General features: G+C 36.5%; 1 protein-coding gene across 2 annotated transcripts in view; it reads left to right on the forward strand.

The window, feature by feature from the left end:
• CERT1 (ceramide transporter 1) overlaps positions 1 to 21,425 on the forward strand; it is a 72,570-nt gene that overhangs the window by 30,367 nt on the left and 20,778 nt on the right. For both annotated transcript variants that reach the window (XM_085322103.1, XM_085322104.1), the window contains exons 5-8: positions 10,828 to 10,935; positions 11,738 to 11,876; positions 12,756 to 12,833; positions 20,097 to 20,254. In XM_085322103.1, coding sequence (XP_085178229.1) covers positions 10,828 to 10,935; positions 11,738 to 11,876; positions 12,756 to 12,833; positions 20,097 to 20,254 — 483 coding nt within the window. The remainder of the gene's footprint in view (positions 1 to 10,827; positions 10,936 to 11,737; positions 11,877 to 12,755; positions 12,834 to 20,096; positions 20,255 to 21,425) is intronic.

Consider the following 21,425-nt stretch of genomic DNA (forward strand, 5'->3'; position numbering starts at 1 on the left):
TGTGATTCCTGTGAGTAGACAGGTATTTCCCTATGCACCTAGAGTAAAACCCATGCTCCAAATATGTATTTGGGCTTGGTCACAGGAAGAGGAAGTCTGCAATATGTTGCCTAAGGCTGCAATTAGACACATTAGCTTGTGTGTGTCACCTGGCTGGAAAACCAGTGTTTTACTGCTTTACTACCAGCCTCATTTATATGTAGTGACTGTGTCACTATACAAAATGCTTGGAGAGGAGTTATCTTCATAGATCCCTGTAATACATGGGCAGTCTGCAGAATTTTATTTTACTATTCTCTACTGTGGAGTTGTTTTGAACCTAGGGTACTTTTGCATGAAAAAGGTGTAGGTTCAGCCTTCTGTTTCTGCTGACGCTTTATGCATGAGCTAGGCTGCATACAGACCTGCCTGAAGGTAAAGATTAGACGCCAGAGCCTGCGTTTCGTCACTGATGTGGACATGGGCCGGGAACACATTGCTTGCTTACCAGCAGGCTGCCCTCTCCTCCTCGCCTAGCAGCGGAGAGAAGCCAGCTTTTAACGTATTGCAGAGCAGGTAGCAGCCAGACTATAGCTGTTCACCTGGAGAGTTACCTACCCCCAGGTCCAGTGTCTGCAGACAACGGCATCAGTACCTGCAGCAGTTACCCAGCTCTTAACCCCTGGGTGGTTTCTCCCGATGAATTCTGCAGGGATTTATGGGAACTAGCAGTGGGATTGGATTTTATCAGTGTGTGGAGAATATGTGAACCTGTAAAATACTTTATTTTGAAGACACATATTCAGTATGTCTCTGTGGTAGTCCAGCCTTCTAGCAGTACAGTGTGCAGCTAAGGCACAGTGTTTTTGCCAGAAGTGCTTATATGGTGTATGCTGAACACAGCGCTGCCGCAATTAAATAAGGCGGGCTATTAGGAGAAGGCTGAGTTACAGAAGGCTGCTGAACTATTTGTTTTATTGCYAGTACACTATGTAGCTTATTGTGGAGAGCACTTTGTGTTGGTACCCAGCACTGCGCTGGCTTTGTTTCTTGTGGTTCAAAGCATTTTACTCCTCTGGAAAAGAGCATTAGGAAAAAGCAGATAAAGCAAATATAGCTTAATGCATAACTTAAAGATGTTACAGCCACCAGTATTGCAATCCAGTATGGGTGATACTGTTTATCTTGGAAGCCTCGAGTGTTTTGGAACCCAGATCCCTCTGTTTGCTATAGCCCGGGGTCCTGGAAGCAGCGCTTTGTGGGCTGCGCTTCCCTAGTTCCCAGGTTTGCAGCTTCAAGGGCCGGGCAGGTCAGCTCACCGGGGAGACCGGCACTGTGCTTGAAGTTGTTTTCCCATTGTCTTGCACAGAGGGTGTTGCCTTTCAGCAAATAAAAGCAGATTGTTTCTTTTTGCATGAATGAGTAATAGTAGGGTGGTTTTTTGTTTTTTTTTTTGTTTTTTTTCCCACTGGTAGATGAAGCTGGACTTTATATTTTTATGGATATATTTGCTGATATTATATATGTAATGTAAGATAACATTTTTAATTATCAAAGACTAGATTTCTGAAAGTTGCATTACAGAAAACAGCTGTATAAGTAACTGTCTAAATAAGCTTGTTTGTTTAACTACAGTGGGGGAAATGAGTTAYATTTCAAATGAAATAACTTTCTCCTGCATGACCCATTATGATTTTGAAAGGATTTAGCTAGAACTTTATTTTTCTGATGCTTCTCAATGTGCATACAAGGAAAGCTAGTTTGGTGAGAACCTACTTAATACATTCTCTATACATAAACCTTATGCCTACTAATCTGGCTACTGTATGTAACTTTTACAGTGAGCTCTATTTGACTGCTGCATGCTAATTAGCAGTTGTATTTGAGCAACAGACCTTTATTTGTACGTGGATACGTGAGATGGCAATGTTTACTTTTCTGTAGGTCATAAATAAATCTTCATTTAAAAAAATATAAACAACATTACCCTAATTATTTAAAAATGTTGAATGAAGTTTTAAGAAATCTGTGCCTAGACACTTGCCTGTGCTTAATTTGGTGCTAATGGCTTTGGACAATCTTAATTGGGAATTTAACATGCTGTTAGCTCACTGTTTTGAGCTGCCAATTTCGGAGGCCTAACTTCAGAATAATTTCAGTAATTGCTGTTAAAATGTTGTGTGCAACTTCTAATTTATTGTCATTCAGTAATAGATGTTGCTTCTTGCATACAGTGCAGAAGAAAACTTAATACTCATTTAGCAGTTTGTTTTAAATGTAATTATAAGGGCTAAAGGTAGAACTGCTCTGTTTTTAATTGTCTGCCAAGAAAAGGTTTATGTGCGGAGAGACTGAAGCAGAAACAGGGCAAGGGTTACTTTTGGGCTTTGACCAATAGTAACCTTCGGATGTGCCCGTTTTCCTTCTCGCTATTTCCCTCTAGTGGTCACAAAGTATATTGACTTGGGGAGTTAATTACATTGGCTCTTTTAAGATGCTTACACATATTGATAAATAACCCAGCAGCAACATAGGGTCTGTGGAAACTTAATTTGTTCAGTTGTGACCTGCTAAAATGCAGTGTATTATATGATATTTCATAATGGGAACATACGTTCTGCTTCACATGGGTGACTCAACTACGTTTGGGAGATGTGAGTTTCCATCTTTTTGAATACCCAAATGTGCCCTTTCTTTGAAACTCAGCCATACAGAGTTTTTAGCATAAGCTAAACTTGTCTGCAAAGTGCTTTGAGCCATATGAAGTGAGAGCTGTACTACCGGAAAGTTTTTGCCTTTCTATTTCTGGAACTAGGTGTTATTTCTAAATGCCTCATGTTAATTTATCACTTGAATATGATAAAAACAAAATACTAGACTCGTTCTTGGCCCACAAATAGAATTGGGTCGTGTTAGTCTTTGTAAACCAGTTCATGTTTTCATTTCACTTTTTAAAAATTCTTTCTTAATGTAGATATATCTATTGTATATTAGATATTTGACTTAAGATCTTACAGATGCTTTTTATAGTTCAAACTCTTTTTGCTTGTCATGATGAACTGCTTTTTTATATAGTTATTCTTTCAGAGCTTTGTCATTATTTTCTATCTAATATATTATTCTCTGGGTGGGGGGACTATTGGACAGGATTATTGCCTAGTTAGTTTATGCTTAAGACATGAAATCTTTATTTTGCAATATTAATGTTGGAAACACTTTAAAAACCTCTATTGATAGCAGGATTCTATGTGGAGAAAGAGTTTTTAAACCAAACTGCATTTTTTTTTCTAGACAAATATAGTTAATTTTGAGACAAGTAGAAGGACTGAAGCCCTGGATGGGAATCTGGATAATGTGACATAATACAAAATAATGTATATAATTTTATGTGACCAAGGGAGTACCTTATTTCATGTAACTCATTYGTTACTGTTTTTTAAATCTGATCTAATGGATGCAGAGAGCCTTCATTGRGGAGGTATTTGGGGAGAGTTTTGAGTGAAGTAGATTTTGAGAGCTGATTAGATGGCAGCTACAGCAAGAAGAAAATGGAAAGAATAGAGAATAAGCCTTGAAAGCCACGAAAGGTGTGTTAAATTTGATGGGATTTGAGATGCAAAACAAGCACTGCATTTAATGTAAAACTCATTTTTTCCTTTGCCTAAATTACTGTTGTAAAATTGTAACGTAAAATAAATGCGTTCCCGTAATTGTTCTTCAGGTGTTGGATTGCCTTTTCTTAAATCCTTCATCAAATATTATACGGACTCTTCCATCCTTGACAATTTCAGCTTTCTTCAGCCTCCAGTGCTTGCTGCCTATTGCATATGCTGGAATACACAAAACATTTAGTAGGGATTTCTAGTCTGCTGGCTAGGTGAATGTCTAAGGGCTGAATGGAGAGGGGAAACAAGCTGTTTGTGTGGCAGCAACAAGATAACTGTTAATTGAAGGAGATGAACAGGAGACAATAATACTTGTTTTTCRTCTAGAAGCATTTTGTTGGTAGTTTATCTGCCTGTTGATAAGCCTTCTGGGACACATGCATATCACTATTAGTTCTGCATTGCTCTGAAGCTGCCTGTTGGATAACAACAGTACTATGCAGGTGAGAATGTCGCCTTCACAACAAGGGTGCTGTGCTTCGTGTTCTTGAGTTTCCTGATTTGGGAACATTTCTTCTGAATGACCCAAGTTTAGGCTTCGTAATGCAAAGGTCGAAGCTGACTGAGATTTGCAACAAGTAACCCTTCGAGCAAAGGAGGAAAAAGCTTTGCTGTTTAACCATGACCTCTCTTTTGAAATCTGATTGTAATCTCCAGTCCAGGGYGCTTCAGCGTAATACTGATTATAGATTTGGGTTTCTATTTCTGTAGAAAGGCAATATGCAATTGAATACATTAAGCAGTTGGAAAACAACAACAACAAACCCAAATGGATATGAGATTATCACTCTATTACTTTGAAGGAAAAACAAGACATTACCTGAATACCTGTGTTGAYTGTAAAAGCAATTTAGTTGAATGTATCGGCTAAGCAATATTAACTGCTGCAGCTGCCCTGCAATGTCAGAGTGCCAGTGGGCACCTCACTCTTGCCTGCCCACCGTTGCTGCCTGCTTTCCATGCCTGCTCCAGACTCACCAGCCTGTTAGTACTTGTGCATCGTCCACCATCACTTCCCTTCTTATGCCTAACTGATGTGGTAGCTTAACTATTAAATATAACTTAATAGGCCTATTAAAAAGGAGAGCTATTKGGCAAATGCCTCCAATTATGATCAGAACTGTTCTCCCTTTTAAAGGGGTAGTTGTGCATGTGGGCTACCCTTTAACAAAGATTAAGCAGTATGTATTTGAATAAACTTACTCTTCAAAATCTGTGGTAACTTCTGGTTTTCAAAGCCTTGAAGCAAGTTGAAAATCCATTTCAGTATATTGGTAACTGAGACCAGAACATCAGTGCAGTTTCCACAGAGGTTCCCAAGTTTACAAAGCAGGATTTCCAAGACATTCTGTTCCTGCTGTTTCCTGTGGGCTCCTGGGTGTCTTTGCACATCGCATACTGACTCTTCTAAACTCTTTTGGCAGTGCATGTCCCTCCCTGTTCAGCTGGCATAGAACACTAGTATTTAACGTGGAGTTAAGAGGTTTAAAGTTAGTAAGTCGTATTTGGTAAATAGCATCTTCCTGCATATTAATTGTTGGGAGGTATTGGAAAAATAGCATACTAGTACTGCTAGATACAGTTAAATATGGCTGTGAACTATATGGATAAGGAACATTGGAGGCCAGTCACTTTGTAGGTAGGCCTTGCTCTTCTCCTTGTGCTCCTGCTCCTTGCAGCTATGTCTCTTTGTCAACCACTGTTCTTCTGTTTTGTGTATTAGTACTGCTGCTTGCTCATCTTCCTTTCTTTAGGAAATTGTATGTGTTTCCAGAGCTTATTAAGCAGTGCACCACTCTAGCTCATGCAACTATTAAAGATGCCTATTGTCTGGAGGCAACACAAAGTGACTTACCAAAAGTATATGGAGCATAAGGTCTTTGAACTCTTTAGTTCTCGTATTACTTTGATGAGTGAATATAACAGTTGATAATCTCTGTGCTACATTGCCGTAGTCTCCATTGTTTATCCCTTGTCATATTACGTATACTTTTCGACTCAACGCCTATTTTTCCTTCTATGTACATACACTTATTTCCTGTGGAACTGCAACACTTATCACTGTAGGAAGAAAAATATAAATATGTCTATGATTCTTTTTCTGTCTTTGCAGTTGTCAAGAAAGGGCATGTTAGAAACCAAAACAAGCTAAAAAGGTACTACGAGCCTCCTGTACCATGCTTGGGAGGGCTACATGCAGTAGGAAACATTGTCCAGCTGCTGTGACCTGCATTATGAAATTTCTTTCTCTGCCTTCTTGCTGATTAGTGACCTCCTCTGTTTGGAAACCTAAAATTTCCATTTTCAAAGCCTGTAGAACAATTGGTAAAGCAGACCAACAGATGCATGTTAATTTTTTTTTTTTTTTTAATTTTAATTTTAGTCTAGGTAAATACATCCTGGACTGCCCCACATGAATGTGTGGTGTTCTGCTTACTGTCTGCAGACATCCCTCTACAGCCTTCATTAGCTCATCCCTCTACAGCCTTCATTAGCTCATCCTAGCATTATCCACTCTTTCTTCAAGCACTGAGTTCTTTGCAGTGTGTCCAAAAATGCTTTTGGAGCATGAGTGTTTGACAGACCTCCCCTGCTTAGTCCCTGCTAACTCTTTCATAGKACCTTCTAACTCCTTTCCATTTGTTTTTTCTTGTTTTGTTCTCCTGTAGTCTTGGTTTTTGTAAGGTGTTGTAGTTTGAGCTCTTAAATATTTTATTTTGGGGAATGACAGCAGTAGGATTTTACCCAGCTACTGCAGAGAACGTGATAAGAATCACTGCATCCTGACGTCTGTTGTGGCACCTCCTAGGGTGAACCGTATGYCTTGGAGGGAGGAGCTGCTGCTTGTGTGTTATGTAAAGTAATAAATAATTTATAATGCAAACAGAAAATATCTGTCTTGATGGACAAACATACATGTTGAAGCACTTAACAGGTATTAAATCAAGACATAATCAAAAGAATTCTTGGAAACATGAGAGATTTTTTTATTTTTTTTTTAAGGTGGAGAGCTTTCCCATGAGTCTGTGCTTTACTCTAGAGTATTATTGACCCACTTTAAGAAATCCTTAACTGGTGGATCAGTGTGGGCTATAATGAAGATCTGCAATATGATTCTGCGAATACTCTAGCTATTTTACTGAAAGCAGCTTTTCTGATGTCCTGCCTTGTTGCTCACACCATCACCTGCTACAGTAAAGAATCACATGAAGCGCTGGATCATGTGGCTCTTTCCTTTCATCCATCATAATGAAAAAGCATTTTGAAAGGATTAATGGATTTCGTGCAGCAGTATAGAAGCTGAAGGTGTTACAGTGTACTAACAAGTACCGGTTCTCGGTATAGCTTTGAGGCTACTGCATATGCATGGAATACCAAAGAACTACCTCTAGCTAATGAGCATGGTAATTCAGCATTAGTGCTTAATGCTATAGGCTGATACAGCTTCTGAGTTACTTTGTTTTCAAGCAGTGACTTTTGGCTTCTATCATATGGATCCTACTTGCTTTTTCAATTTTTATCCTGGGAAACTAAAAATTCTGTAAAGAGAAGAAGCTTATGTCAACATTCCTCGTCTCAGTGTAACTAAGTGTTTCTGCAGTGAATAGTTAATGATGATCTGCTTCGCAAGACATAAGCGCGGCAGTGACCTGCTCTGTTTTAGATGTTGCGGTAGTAGAATGGTGGGGCTTTGCACGGTGCATGCTTTGTTGTTCGTGTTAAGCTGCTTGTGCGTGCCTGCAGTGAGCTGGATGACTTGTCGGTGCATCAGTTCTAAAGCAATACTTTGTGGGKTTTTTTCCCCCTCCCCCCATATCAAATGAATCAAAAGAATCAAATAAGGATTCTTGATTTAACTTTCTTTTTTTATCTTCCCTTTGGTTATTAAAACACAGTTCTATGAGGCAGTTTCATCAACATGATCTGTAAATGCGCATGCTTTAGATTCTTAGTGGGCTGTTCACACAGCTGAGCTTGCTACTTAGTTACAAATAGTTAAAATTGCCTAAATGCTTTTCATGTAGCAGCTTTTTATTGGTTTTGCAAGCTGATAGGTCACTGTCTTGAACAATTTTGAATCATGGAAAAACTGTTTAATGGAACTATTAATCACAAGCAGAAATGACTGTCAATTACATGTACTCTTACAATTACTGCTGAAAAGGTATGTCTTAAAAATAAAATAAAGAGGAGAAGGCTTTGCTTTTATTCTCTGAATTAAATAATCATTGAATGTGGGGTAATATTGGAAGGAATGGATGATACACAGAATATAAGTCATAAGGCTTTTTCTTTCTAATTAAGGCTGTATCCTTCAGATAAAAGCTTTATTTGGATCTAGTTTTTGCATAGTTATCTTGCTCATTTATTCTTGTAGGAGAAAACAATAAGGAGATGTTTGCTATTCTCTGTTATAAAGAGTTATGTAGAGAGAAAATGTTCAGACCTCAATGACATGGATATTTTTGCTAATTTTAAAATGTATCTGCTCATGAAATCATTGCTACGAAAAATTTTACCCTCTTACTAGTTTATGCAACTCAACCAGAAAACAGAATGTGTTCCCGTCTTTCAAAGTAACTATAGTAAAACCATATTCAGTGACATCTGAATATTTATAGCCTATGATTAAGTAAACACTGACAGTACCAGTAAAATGGTGTGTTTTTGTTTAGATTTCCATTTAGASGAAGTCTTGGCAAAAATATTTTATGATGATCCGAGGCTTTAAAACTTTTATAAATATTCTCTTGATGTTCATGCTCAACAAACACTTTTTTTGAAATGAAATAACAGTATCATGTGGCTGAAGTTCTCGGTTGTCCTTTTTTAATCCTTTTATCCCCATATGTGCTTTGCTTTCATTTTTCAGGCCTTTGAAAGACTTAAGGTCCACAAAAAGATCTGAAAGCTGTTACTTGAGTATTTGCAGAAAATACTATTTTCAGAAGTAACCAAAGCTTTTCATTATTTAACTTCTAAATATTTAAGATCCTAAAACAGTAAAGTGCAATCTTTGCACTGTAATGCAAAGGCATTATAATTGAAAACATGGTCCAGTATCCCAAATACATTACTATGGTATGCTGCTTAATACTTGAACTGACATTCCAAGACCCCTGTGTATTCATTGCAAATATTTTTACCAAAACATTTGTTCCAATATGTATAAGCCATGCTCTGAAATGAATAGTAATATRGATTCTAAAAAATGGAGTGGTTAGAGCCTTTGTTGCTTCACTTCTGTAGTTTCTAGAGCTCTTCCTCTTTATAAAATAGTATTTTCTGCTAAAGATGCTGTATTAAAGCTAAGTGGTGTAAACCTTGAAGAGTATGACTTAATAAGGAAATTGCATCTTGTGTTCATTCATTTCACTCTAAGCTGTCAATGAACTTAAGTTTCAGTTTCTGCTGTTCCAAGTAAGTTATGTTTCTGTTTTTGCTGAAATGAGTAATGAAGCTAAGGCATGACTAGTTTAATTCTCCTAAATCTAAAGAGTTTTTATTCCAAATATTTTGCAAATTAAAATTGCAAATTAGTTTTGCAAATCACTTTGCCTTCTTCCTGCAAGACTTTAAGTACCTTTAGCTTACCACATCTCTTTACCATGCTATTTTTTTCAACTTCTATTTTTAATACTCATACTGTTTGTTTTTAAAGCACTATTATCTGCTCAGCACTTTCTTGTCTTCTGCCTCATTCTTCTAACAGGCCTAACATTCTTCTAACTCTATTCTTTCTTGCTTGTTTCTGCTGCATAATCTTATTCATTCATTTTCGTTCAGGTATTATGTGGACAACTCTGGGATTCATGTGTTTTTTTCAGTCACATTTTTGTTCCTCCAAAACTATGTTTCTGTACTGTAGCCAAACATATATTGTCCTACATGTCCAAATAGTCTTGTTTCAGCCAGCACCTGAAACAACTTTTTTCTCCTTCCTCTTTGTTTTTAATACTCTTCAAGTTCATTTGTGTCTAAAATTTTCTGCTAGAAATCCTGTATTTAAAAAATTCAGATTTTTAGCATATCAGTCTATCAGCACTTTTCTGCCTTCCGAAACCTGTGCTGCTTCCAGTTTTCCCATTAGAAGTTCAACAGCTGTAATTTAATTGCAACTTCTTGCTTGTTCCATATCATTCAGTCTTTCCTTCCTCCTCCTCTTTTGGAATTTCTCTGCTACTACAGAATTTTTTATTCCTGTTAAAGGTCTTTCACAATGCTGTCCCCATCTACTTGATCAAACTCATATTTTAACAGAATTTCAGGTATTACTTCTCAACCATTTATTTATTGCATTCTGTTTCAGAGTTTTCCTAATTAGTTATATATGAACCACTCATTAACATGTAAGGAAATATTTTCCTTCCATTTCTTCAATATCTGCTTCTGCAGTTTCATTTGTGAGAAAATTGTCAAACGTAATAGTTCTGGAACTTTTTCATACTATTTTAAGCATAAGATTTTCTCATGACTGTGTAATTTAGTTACTACTGTTACATTCTCTTTAATTCTTTTACTTTCATTATTACACCTTGCTTTATGTAGGTTTTTGTTCTTTGCTACCAAAACAATTCAATTCTAGCACACATAGTATATAGTAGTCCAGAAAAAGCAAAATTTTTAAGATATCGGTAATATCTGCTTTTTTATGATCTTTGCTTATTTTGCTGCTTTTAAAATAAAATACCTCAGTGATGTGGCAGCATTTGAATGACTGAAGGATTGACTCTGGCTGTTTGAAGCCATGTTAATCCTGTGATTAGTTGTAGAGCGCTGTAGTTCCTTTGAATGCTATGTGAAATTGCTTCCTAGGAATTACAGATAGATAGCTAAAAGACAAACTTTATCCCTTTTTTTGACTCCTTAAATATTTATTGTTTTCCTATTTTGGGAGGACTTAGTAGGTTGTGGATAAGTGTTTTTCGGTTTATTATGATATCAAAAAACATAGGTTCATAATAATCTTACAGATGCTACATAAACTATACCCTTAAATTTGTAGACAAAATTTGGGTTACTAAGCCCCTACCACTTCCTGGCAAGAAACAAATGGGCTGGTTTTAGAGGAAATGTCATTAATCTTGTTTTCTTCTTTTAATCATGATTTCTTCTTTTATCAGAAGCATTAGCACTCTAGTTCTGTATGTGTATTTTCTTGGGTTTTTTTTTTTTTTCCTAGACTGAATCTGGCTATGGATCAGAATCAAGTTTACGACGCCATGGATCCATGGTGTCTCTTGTTTCTGGAGCAAGTGGATACTCTGCAACATCCACCTCTTCATTCAAGGTTAGTAACTAATATTTTCTTAGTATTGGTGTGAGAATAAAATACTTAGGTAGCTAGAAAGGAAATAATTTCAGATATGTGAAGACTTGCTCACAATTATAAAAATGTAAAATACCAAAATTTTGGTTTACTGAAAGTGTTAGTAATTCAGCATATGATGATGGACAGGTGATACAAGAACTTTTTGYATGCCTCTGTGCAGTTGTCCCTCTTTAATTGGTGTCATCTTCCATTGGCAAGAAAATCAAACCTGTAGGAGGGATTAACCTTTCCTAGCACACTTTTGCAAATAGCAGAGCTTATAACTGAAAGAAAATGTTGATTCCTTGACTTAACAAACATGATTAATAATAGCTGACAAATGATGGCTTTCCTTTGTTTTGATGCATATAAATATTTAACRCTTGCATTTAGGAGGGCCATACTTCTGGTGAGTGAGCAGCAGAGAAGCAACACAAGAAAGGAGAGGAAAAAATAGCCTACGTAACAAAGATCTTACACTAGAGCTGACTGTTTTCAGGCAAATTGGCATAAATGTTGTAGTATGCGAGATGCAGTCAAAAGGAAAAATAAATGCCCTTGGATTTGCATGTATACAGTTTCTTATGCTAAAGTKTTTTAAATGTGAACAGTATTTCTTAGCTTCAGTGTAGCTGAAGAATTTGCTCCTCATGGTAGGGGAAAAGCTTTTTTTTATATATATATATATATATTTTTTAATTTAGGCATTGAACTACTGCTAATTACTCCTAATTATATAATTATATAAAGCATTTAAGGCTCTTTTCTCTTGGATTTTCAGAAGGGCCATAGCTTACGTGAGAAGCTTGCAGAAATGGAAACCTTTAGAGACATCTTGTGTAGACAAGTTGATACTTTGCAGAAATATTTTGATGCTTGTGCAGATGCAGTTTCAAAAGATGAACTCCAGAGRGATAAAGGTAAAACTGTAATTGAAAGCTCTAACTCTGTAGAATCTAACTTTTTACGCAGTAAACAATAGCCCTTGAAATACTGTTTGATCCCATATACACYAGATAAGTATCTTATACAAATTTCTTAGCATAATGAGCAATYATAGCTATTTCTGCATGAACAGTGTTAACTGTTTTCATTTTTGAAGTTGGATTCCCGTGAAAATCTATTGAACTTTGTTACTAAGCTGTAGCTCTTAACCTTACTGAAATCATGTTCTTTTAAGCATTTGATTTTACTGAATGGTAGTTGCTTAACTCGTAAGATGAAGTCAAGTTAGTTYACTGCTGCATCTCTTACTGTTATTGTGGCAAACCAATAGAATATTAGATGATCTCCAGAGCTCCTTTCCAACCTTACCGTTCTATATTAGTTTTAATTGCTAGGAACGATCTCTTCTTTTATAAGACCAAATCTGTGAAAAGACAGTAGATAATAAGCACAATTAAGTATTTTTTTGGCAAACTCTACTGTGGAAGAATACAGTAAGAAGATAGTTGATGACTCATGGTTCCTTGTTTATCCAGTTGAAACCATCCAGTTAAAAGCTATGTTTCTTAGAGAAGAATTAGTTCTTAGTTCTAAGTTCTAAGAACTTGGTTCTTCTTAGAACTGAGGGCTAAATTTGGACGCTGAGCAAATATTAATCTCCTAATGGCTTTTGACAATTGATAGTGGCCTCAAATAAATACCAGGGGTTGGTAACTGTTTTTAATTGTTGTAGGAAAAAGTTACCATAAATGCTGCTTACCTGTGAAGGTGCTTTTAATTTTTTCTTGCTCACTAAAGAGTTTGGGAAAAGATTTTTCTCTCTTTCATGACTACAAATTCTCTCTCAAATTTAGTCGTAGAAGATGATGAAGATGATTTCCCTACAATGCGTTCTGATGGTGATTTTTTACATAACAGTAATAAGGAAAAATGTAAGTATGTCTAAACTGTATTCCCACAGAAAACTCCTGCATAGTATGAATAGCCTGGTATAGCAGGTTGGTAAATACGCTCTTTTCTAAGAAGAAAACTTACAAAGGATAGTTATATTTGAACTTAGGTGACARACTTCTTATCTGTGTAAAAGCCATCACTCATTAGTTGCTTTTCATGATTCTTTGAGCTCTATTTAATTTAATGCACATCAGTATTAATAGTGCAAGCTTGTCAGTCTTCCTACCCTCTGTCCAAAGCGATGTCCGTATTACAAAATTTTGAAAAAGTTGTCATTCATATTTTCAGAACTGAGGTTTGTAATAGATAACTGCAGTTTTTCTTCCAAAAGTATCATCTTGCTTTGATGGAGTAGTGTGGCACACTTAAATCGCCAAAGCGTTTCTAGTTGGGTGTTCGCAAGTGTTCATTCCTTCCCTGCCCCACGTCAAGGTTTTTTGGCTGGTTAAGTAGCATTATGGTACTGATTCTCACTCATCATCATTTCAGTACTTTTTTCCCCTGTATTTCACAGTGTTGAACAGAATTTTCATTTTTATYCTTGCATTAAATGATCTCATGCTCTCACTGCATCCGTGCAGCAAATACGAAGAAATCATGCAAATCCTGCTGTTCTAAAAATCATGATACTCCTGGCCTGCTAAAAGGCCATTTAAATCTTTCTGTAATTCTGACACTTTTCTGTATTTCCTGACTAAAGTGATTCCAGTGTTTACATTCTTTGGCTCTGACAGTTCAGTTAAAAGTTATTTGTTAGACTTCAGTTCACAAAACAATGAAGTTGTACTAGCTCCAGTTTGGAATCTGATGGAGTCGCCAAAAGAACTACTTACCAAAAGTGTTTCTTAAATGTAAGCCCTTTCAGCAAGAAACTGGAAAATATATGGGCAAAACAAGCCTTTTCTGTGTCTTTTGTTATCTTTTTAACAACTTGCTATAGTCCCTGCATCCTAGATCTTTCGTTATTGTATTGTATTGTGCTCTCTTTCTCSAGTACTGCTGAAACCTTTATGAGGAAGGGAGAGGAAGGGATATAGAAGGAGTTTTTCACACACTCCCAGAATTAATCATGAGTAGAATCTTCAGTGATAATGAATGCTTCCTCTGCAAAGGATCGATTGTAGTGCTACAGTGAAACATTCAGAGTGTASCTGAAGTTTTGAATAATCTCCCATGCCTCTTATGAGCACAAATAAGCTTGCAAAACTCACCTGTAAACAAGCCACAGATAACGATTGATCCTATTTTATATTAAAAGGCCTACCTTTTTGAGGACTGCTAAGTCGTCAGAACAAACTTTAGAAAATCAAGAAGCTTTCTTTTAAAAATGTTAAGGGAGAATTTAACTTCATTGCATGATTCATTTTGAAAGAGATGTCTTTTGTCAAACCGAATTTTTGTAGGATGATGTAGGAGTTTCAGCTTAATTTGCCATTAGAACTTTCCTTCATATTTGCATTTTTTCTGGTGTATCTGCTATATATAAATCTGATATGTGAAATTTCATTAGGAAAGTATTTTTGTACATCTGGTCATCTTAGAACACTTAAATGCAAAGTGGATTCCTTATGCTTTCTTCAGGTTTTGTGTGTTTATTCAACAGGAATTTGAGGCRATAGCCGCATTCCTCATGAAAAAGTTTGTATTAAGTCTCTGAGAACTTCTGTGCTAAGAAATTGCAATATGCTATGGATATCTTTGTGTAAAATCATGTATTATAGCTCACTGCACAAAATAAGCACTGCAGCCCTTTGTTTTTGCTGAAGTTAAAATTCCAATTCTCATCATTCCTGACTTTCTGAACTTTTAACAAAAATGACTGATAAAAAGGAAGAGATTAATCTACATTTTAGTTTTTCTGTGCTGCAGTTTCTAATTTGTAAGTAAAGATGTAAAAGCTGAGTGCTGGAATGCCTAATTGGAAGTAGGAAATCAGACTTCCTAGCCCGTAGTAGAATCTTCAATCTTAAGCTGTCCAGTGGAAGAAATGAGTGTGTCAGGTTAAGAATGGTTATCCAAAAGACATGTATTTGGGCAGAAAAATATTCAGACTAACAGATAATGAAAGATTTATCTTAAGTTTCAGGAAAGGGTGAGGCTTAGCTTCAGAGCAGCTGTTAAGATTTAGTTTCTCAGGCTTCAGGTTCCCTTCTTGAGTAGACCTCCCTATCCAGTCTTGGGAAGACTAGATAATCMTTTTAACTGTAGCTGAGAAGTTGTTGCCTGTGTATTCTAAGCATGGGACTGTTGTGCAGCCAGTGCTCCAGCAAGTGCAAAGTATGGTTTCAGCCTCTTAGCCTACTATGAGAACAGAGAGAGTTTGAACCTACTGCTCAGAAGAGAGCTCTAGCAGCTGAATGAAAACACATTTAATGAATGTGTTCACATTATCTTTCAAAATTTGTTCTTGTCTGCACCTTCACTGGGTAGGAGGAAAAAAGTTAGCATGGCACTATAGCTTTGTGTCCTGTTCTGAAGGAGACATTTGGATAAGGAGTTTTCTTCTGTGTTCTCTGGGACCTTTGCATGAAAGGTTAAAAAGAGAGCACTATGAAAGTATTTAAATTTAATGCTCACTTTCCAATTGTAAGTGAAACAATGATCATTTGTATAAAGTACCAAGCAAAAGCCTGGTTGATGTTTATTTGCCTATCTGGATCTTACATTCTAAAAATACAGAATATAAGAATCTTGATCAGGAAGTGTACCCAGTTATCTGCTCAAGAAAATGAAGGGATTTGGACTTAAATTATGTAGAAATAAGAAGAACAGGTGAAACTTACTTAAGCAACTCTTGAGGATAAATTTTTGTACTAGAATGACAAAGTTCTCAACCAAAGTTGAAGACTCTGAACTTAAATTCAGAGACTGAAGGAGAAGAATGTGATATAAAAAACACATTGGAATTCATGGTGGATTTTTGTGCACTGAATGGAGAAACAGTATTTACCAGTATATTGCTGAAGTAATGAGATGRTTGTTAAAAGAAAATAAATCATATTGATTCTAGTGCTATCCACAGAAGACTAACAATGACAGATACCTAACTCATTTTTTTTAATTGGCATTCAGCTGTTATTCTCATTTAGAATTAGCTTAGCGAGCTAAAATGTAACAATAACACATCTTTTTCTACTTACTATCTTTAAATCAGTTTTCCACTGGAATATATATATTTTAAGCCTATTGATCAAACAGATAATATTTGGGTCATTTGGGAAAGTGTTAGAAACATCTTAGGAACAAGAAGGAGAAATCAATCTATTCAACAGATAGAGGTATAGAAGAGAAGGACTAAAAGCTACTGAAGAAGGCAAAAACATGATATGAAAAAAGTCTCCTACTGTGGAAGAAGCGTGAAAACAATTCAGAAATAAAGCAGAATGATTAAAAGKCAAGGTAGTTAAAAAGGAACCACTTGACTCAATGTTGAAATTATGCAGGAAAAAAAAACCACTTTTCTGCTTTTTTCAGTTGGCTAAATGTAGATAGATCACCAAGGTAGATGAACAGTTGCAGGGATGAGAATACGCTCCTATTAGCCTTTAACCTGAACCTATGGAAGATCTTCCTGTCTGATACAAGATGTCATTTTGAAAYACCTAATCTTGTAGTTAGTATGTAAAAGCTAGGTCAAACAAGAAAAAGTTCTTCAGGCTCTACAAATAGAAAGATCTTCTGGCAAATAGTTCTGATGTTCTGAAGTTCAAACGTTGAAACTAAGGCAAGAAGTTTCCTTCCGGTGTGTTCTGGGAAGACAAATTGTTTCTTGTGATTAGGGCTAAATCAAAGCGCTGACATCTACAGTGCAGAGTTGCTTCAGGAAATAGCCTTTATTCCTTTCTGCAACAAATTCATGTTTTGTCCAAAAKATTAGAATGGCTGAAAGGAACTATGGACAGACCTGGAGTGGAACTGCAAGCTGTGTACGAATCACTGCTGCTTGGAGACTAATCATTGAAGAATAAATCATAGAGYTAATGATAGCCAAAACTGTATGGAAGTATTAATGACAGCAAGTTTTCAGATGATAGTCCTTTTAATGAAATTCTTACTACAGGTGGGGAGTATCTTACTACAAATGTGTGTTTTGGGTAATCTATTATTTCAAAGCACTGCTCTATGTTTCTGTATCACTTATAAGTGTGGTAAACCACTTAGTAGTATAAAAGTGAAGCCCTACCTAAATKAGGCAAATTAAAGGAGCTTTTGCATATACCATTTTGGGCATCAAGAAGACTTCATTAAGATCTGAACTTAAGATCTTTTTGAAGTTTTTTTTGGGGGGGGGGAGGGGGTAATATACAAATGGAGAATTTGTAGTGTACTTAGTGGTTTGAGCAAGTAACAGAGGTGTGTGGGGAGATGGAAAAGACAGCTAGAAAAACSTGGAGCTAAGGTATGCTAACGTAGAAGAGCATTACACTCCAGAGTAAAGGCTCTAAAGAGGGAACTTGGTTTTGGTATTTTGTTTTTGTGGAGCTCACGTATTCAGAGGACTAGAGATGCTTACATGCTTYGGCCCTGTGGTGCCACTTAAAAGAACCTGAGATATGTGGAAAAAAAGATTAATTTTCCCTGCTTTAGAAGCACAGAAGGTGTGATAAGATGGCCTTCATGTGCTTGTACAACCAAGAATGTGTATTGCCTGACAGAGCAAGCAGGGGTTGGGGCAGCTGCCAAGTGTGAGCTGCAGTCCACGCTGCCAGCTAGAGTTTACACCTAGAGATGCTTCTGTGTCTCAAAGCTGGCAACCGAGCAGATCCCCACGTGGACCCTTAYTCTTGGATAGGCAATGTTATTTCTTCTGTTACTAAATTATTTCACGAGTATGTTTTATAATAGCTGTTGTCCTACTTTTTTGCACGCAGAAAAGTCTTAAACTCTGTAATTTCCACAAAGCACCGTAAACACCAGTTGCTTATGAGTCAGCACATACCTTTGCCTTTCACGTTTATCCCTGAATTCTTTATTGTAGTTTCAGATAAGCTATATATCATTGTGATCATTGATCTTACTCTAGGGGTGGCTAGGCTACAGAATGGCATTGGTTGTCTGCAAGCTGTCCTCCAGTGAGCTGTAGTTTTTACCACCTAGTTTTTTTTTAAAAAAAAAAAAAAAAAGGCCTGTTTTAAAAAAGCCTTGTTGAGTTCTGGGTAATGGTATTTGTATATAACAACGTTTCAAGTTACCTCTGTAAAAGACAAGTGCAGAAGGTAAGTTACTTTTCTTTGTAAATGTTTGAGGAAAAGATGCATTATGATCSCTTTCACTTATTTTCCTTTTCAATGACTACGTATGTAGTTGTGAATAAATATATGAATTTGTTCAATGAACTTGGATTATGATGGTAGAAAGCAAATAGTTAAGGTTTTAAGAATGCAATCATCTGCTAGGAAGTAAGAGTACTCAAAACTGTTTTATGTCTAACATGAAATAACTTCAGCCTTCTGAAAAGGTTGAGATTAGGCAGTGAAATCTAAAACACTTTCTTTTGTTCATGATGATAGGTCAGTTTTATGTTAGCTGTGATAGTTACTTTTTGAGTTGTAGCTGAGATTCAAAAATAGTCAAGAAAAGTAGACTGACTTTTTTCTAGGAAATGACTGTATTGCTACATCCCTATTACAGTCTATTATACAGATTTCTGAAATAATTCTGCATCCGATAGTAGTTTCTTCAGCATGTTGTGTACTTAAGGATAAGAAAATACCACCTTTATAAGCAGCGTAGTTGTGCTGGTAAGCCTGCATGCAGGCTAAACCAACAGGAAGGTTTATTTTACTGGTATAAGCTGCTTTCTTTTTGCTTTTTTTGTTTTGTTTTTTCAAGTAAAGAAGTATTTTTATGGTGAAGGTTCTGTTTGTATAACTTTCATTATTCTCAGTGAATCCACTGCATCATTCCCTTGCCAGCTTATACCACTTCTACAGTTTTGGCCKCCTCCCTGTGTTCCCTCTGCAGCTGTTGGGGGAAGGAGGACTGATCTGCACATTATTGTTTCTGGAGCAGGTTTTTTCCCTTTACCTTCCATTTCTCTCCAGCCCCCACCATCTYTAGCTTTTAAGAATTATTCTTGATTCATATGAAAAAAAAAAAAAAAAAGAGCTGTATTCTTCACAGCATACGCTATTTCAGATACCTCARTAAGCAATGTATAGTCATTAATCATGTGTTTGAAAATTGTTTGATCCCTAGTGAAAGGAGGGCGTATATAAAAACCCCTGGAGACTTATAAAGCCATTGCTTCAAGACCATGTGACGCTTGCTATTCTCTTCAGTGCAGATAYTGTGCTCTACCATTAGAGAACAATTGTATTTCTGATACCTACAAGAATTGAGCTGCCTGAAAGCTCCAGTTCACCCTTGCAGACAGATAAACTTGCACAAATATTTATCTGTACTTTCTAAATCATGAAACAGTGCCATGYTGACAAACTGACAGAGTAAAAAATGTGCAAGTCCCAGCAGGGTAGTAATTAGTGAGCTTGCCCCATGGCATAGCAGGAGTTACTTGCCAGGCTCAGTCAAGTACGACATGGGTGTTACTTCTACTTTCTAATATTTATGACATTAATGTGTTGTACTTGATTTGTTATTCTGTCAACCTATATATGAGTTTGACATATAATAGGTACTTTTTTTGTCACACGTTTTTAAGTGATTTGTTTAAATAGCCTTAGCAACAGATGGCTTGCTTGACAGCAYGAAGTAGTTGTTGGAAATGCAAAACCCACAGTACTTGGATAATTCAGCATATTTGATACAACTTTTATCTTACGCATATACATTTGAGTTTTTAATATATAATTACTTAAAACAGCCATGACTATTACATTTGGGGTTTGATTGCATTTTGAAATTTTTGCTTTCTTAGTATTGTATCAGATATGTTTTAAGGTTGCCTTAATTAGGCCTCACTTCAAGCTGTCAAACTGCTATTGTTACAAAGTATTACCACTCCCTCCACCCACATGATCTGCAGAGTGCAGAGTAATACAGCATTACAAGCAGACTTGAAGAAATACAGTATAGCAAGATGAAGCTTAGGGGATGCRTCCCCCCTTCTGAATCTCTTTCCTTATCATGTGGCTAGCTGAAAAAWTATTAGCACTTTGTGTTTTTAAATTACCTAGCCAGTGTGATGTTTTCTTCAAACACTTTATATAAAAAGCATACATGTAAAAATGTTCATCTGAGTTAAAGATAGGTATCAGTGAATGATTCATGTTTGTTTTTAGTGTTTCCGCATGTGGCACCTAAAGGAATTAATGGCATAGACTTTAAAGGAGAAGCTATAACTTTCAAGGCAACTACTGCTGGAATCCTTGCTACACTCTCTCATTGTATTGAACTCATGGTAAAACGTGAAGAAAGCTGGCAAAAAAGGCTAGATAAGGTAAGATCATCTTCCTTTCATTTTTGTTTAAAAAAAATGGGTTTTTTAGCTTGTCATTTGGGTTGTTCTTTAATCTTTCTACTCTAGATATTGCTTTTATTTTTATGTACATTATTAGTTTTAGGTACTCTCATTTACTCCAATAAAATGTTAAAGCCTCGTTTTGGCTGTTGGCGATACAGTAACATTACCCATTATTTTTTCTTTTCCTTTGTTCAGATAGTATTCCTATGTTTTTTAATATAAATAATATCTGACGGTATTCCATAGTAGTAAGCATAATGCTTGCAGCCTTTTAAGAAAGACTTAACTACCAAGCTTGCAAAATGATGTACAAATATCTGAAATGCTTTAACCATAAGAGATGGTGACAATACTGAGGAACAGTCAATTCTAACTTTAAAGGTCTGTTTAAAATAAGATGCTTTATTTCACTCAAATTATTTTCTTAAAGCTAATAAGTTTACATTAGCTGATTAGTGTTTTAGGTGTGTGGGCTTTTAATCTGTCTTCTGCTGGCAGTGGTAGTTCATGCTAAGCTTACTCAACCACTATAGTAGCTCAAAAGGAGCAGTATTTTCTCTGTTCAGATGAGATGGCTGGAAGCATGGGAGGTTGCACTTCAGGCTTTGACTTCCAGAGTCCTACCATCACTGGCTAGAGTTCTGGGCAGTCCTTCGGCTGCTGTTGTCTATTGGTTTTAATTTAACATGTTTCCACATGGTGTGCATCACACTTCAGCTCTTACTGTGTGTGCATTAATGGCATGCAAAACAAAGAATTAAGGAAGTTGGAAAAAATACTTGCACATTYGGATCCTTGTCCCTATTTTCAGACTTTTTTTTGTCAGCGTGTCGAAGTCTCAGTCCTATCTAACTATATTACTAAATCTTTCAATACTTAATGTGTCATTGCTGCACGTAGTAGTTGGAAGAGCAGATTCAGGACGGAGAAGCTTTTTCACAGGATCAGAGGATCGTTCAGGTTGAAAGGGATCTCAAGAAGTCTCTAGTCCAACCTCTTGCTCAAAGCAGGGGCAGCTTATGAGGTCGGGCCAGATTGCTCAGGGCTTTATTGAGTCTGGTCTCAAACTGTTGAGGCTGGAGACTGCACAGCCTTGATGTYTGTGGCACACTCATGGCAAAGTAATGTAATTCTAATATAAAGTAAT

Source organism: Rhea americana, unplaced genomic scaffold (genome assembly GCF_003343005.1).
Source record: "Rhea americana isolate MKP2758 unplaced genomic scaffold, rheAme1 scaffold_74, whole genome shotgun sequence".
Classification (NCBI taxonomy): Eukaryota; Metazoa; Chordata; class Aves; order Rheiformes; family Rheidae; genus Rhea; species Rhea americana.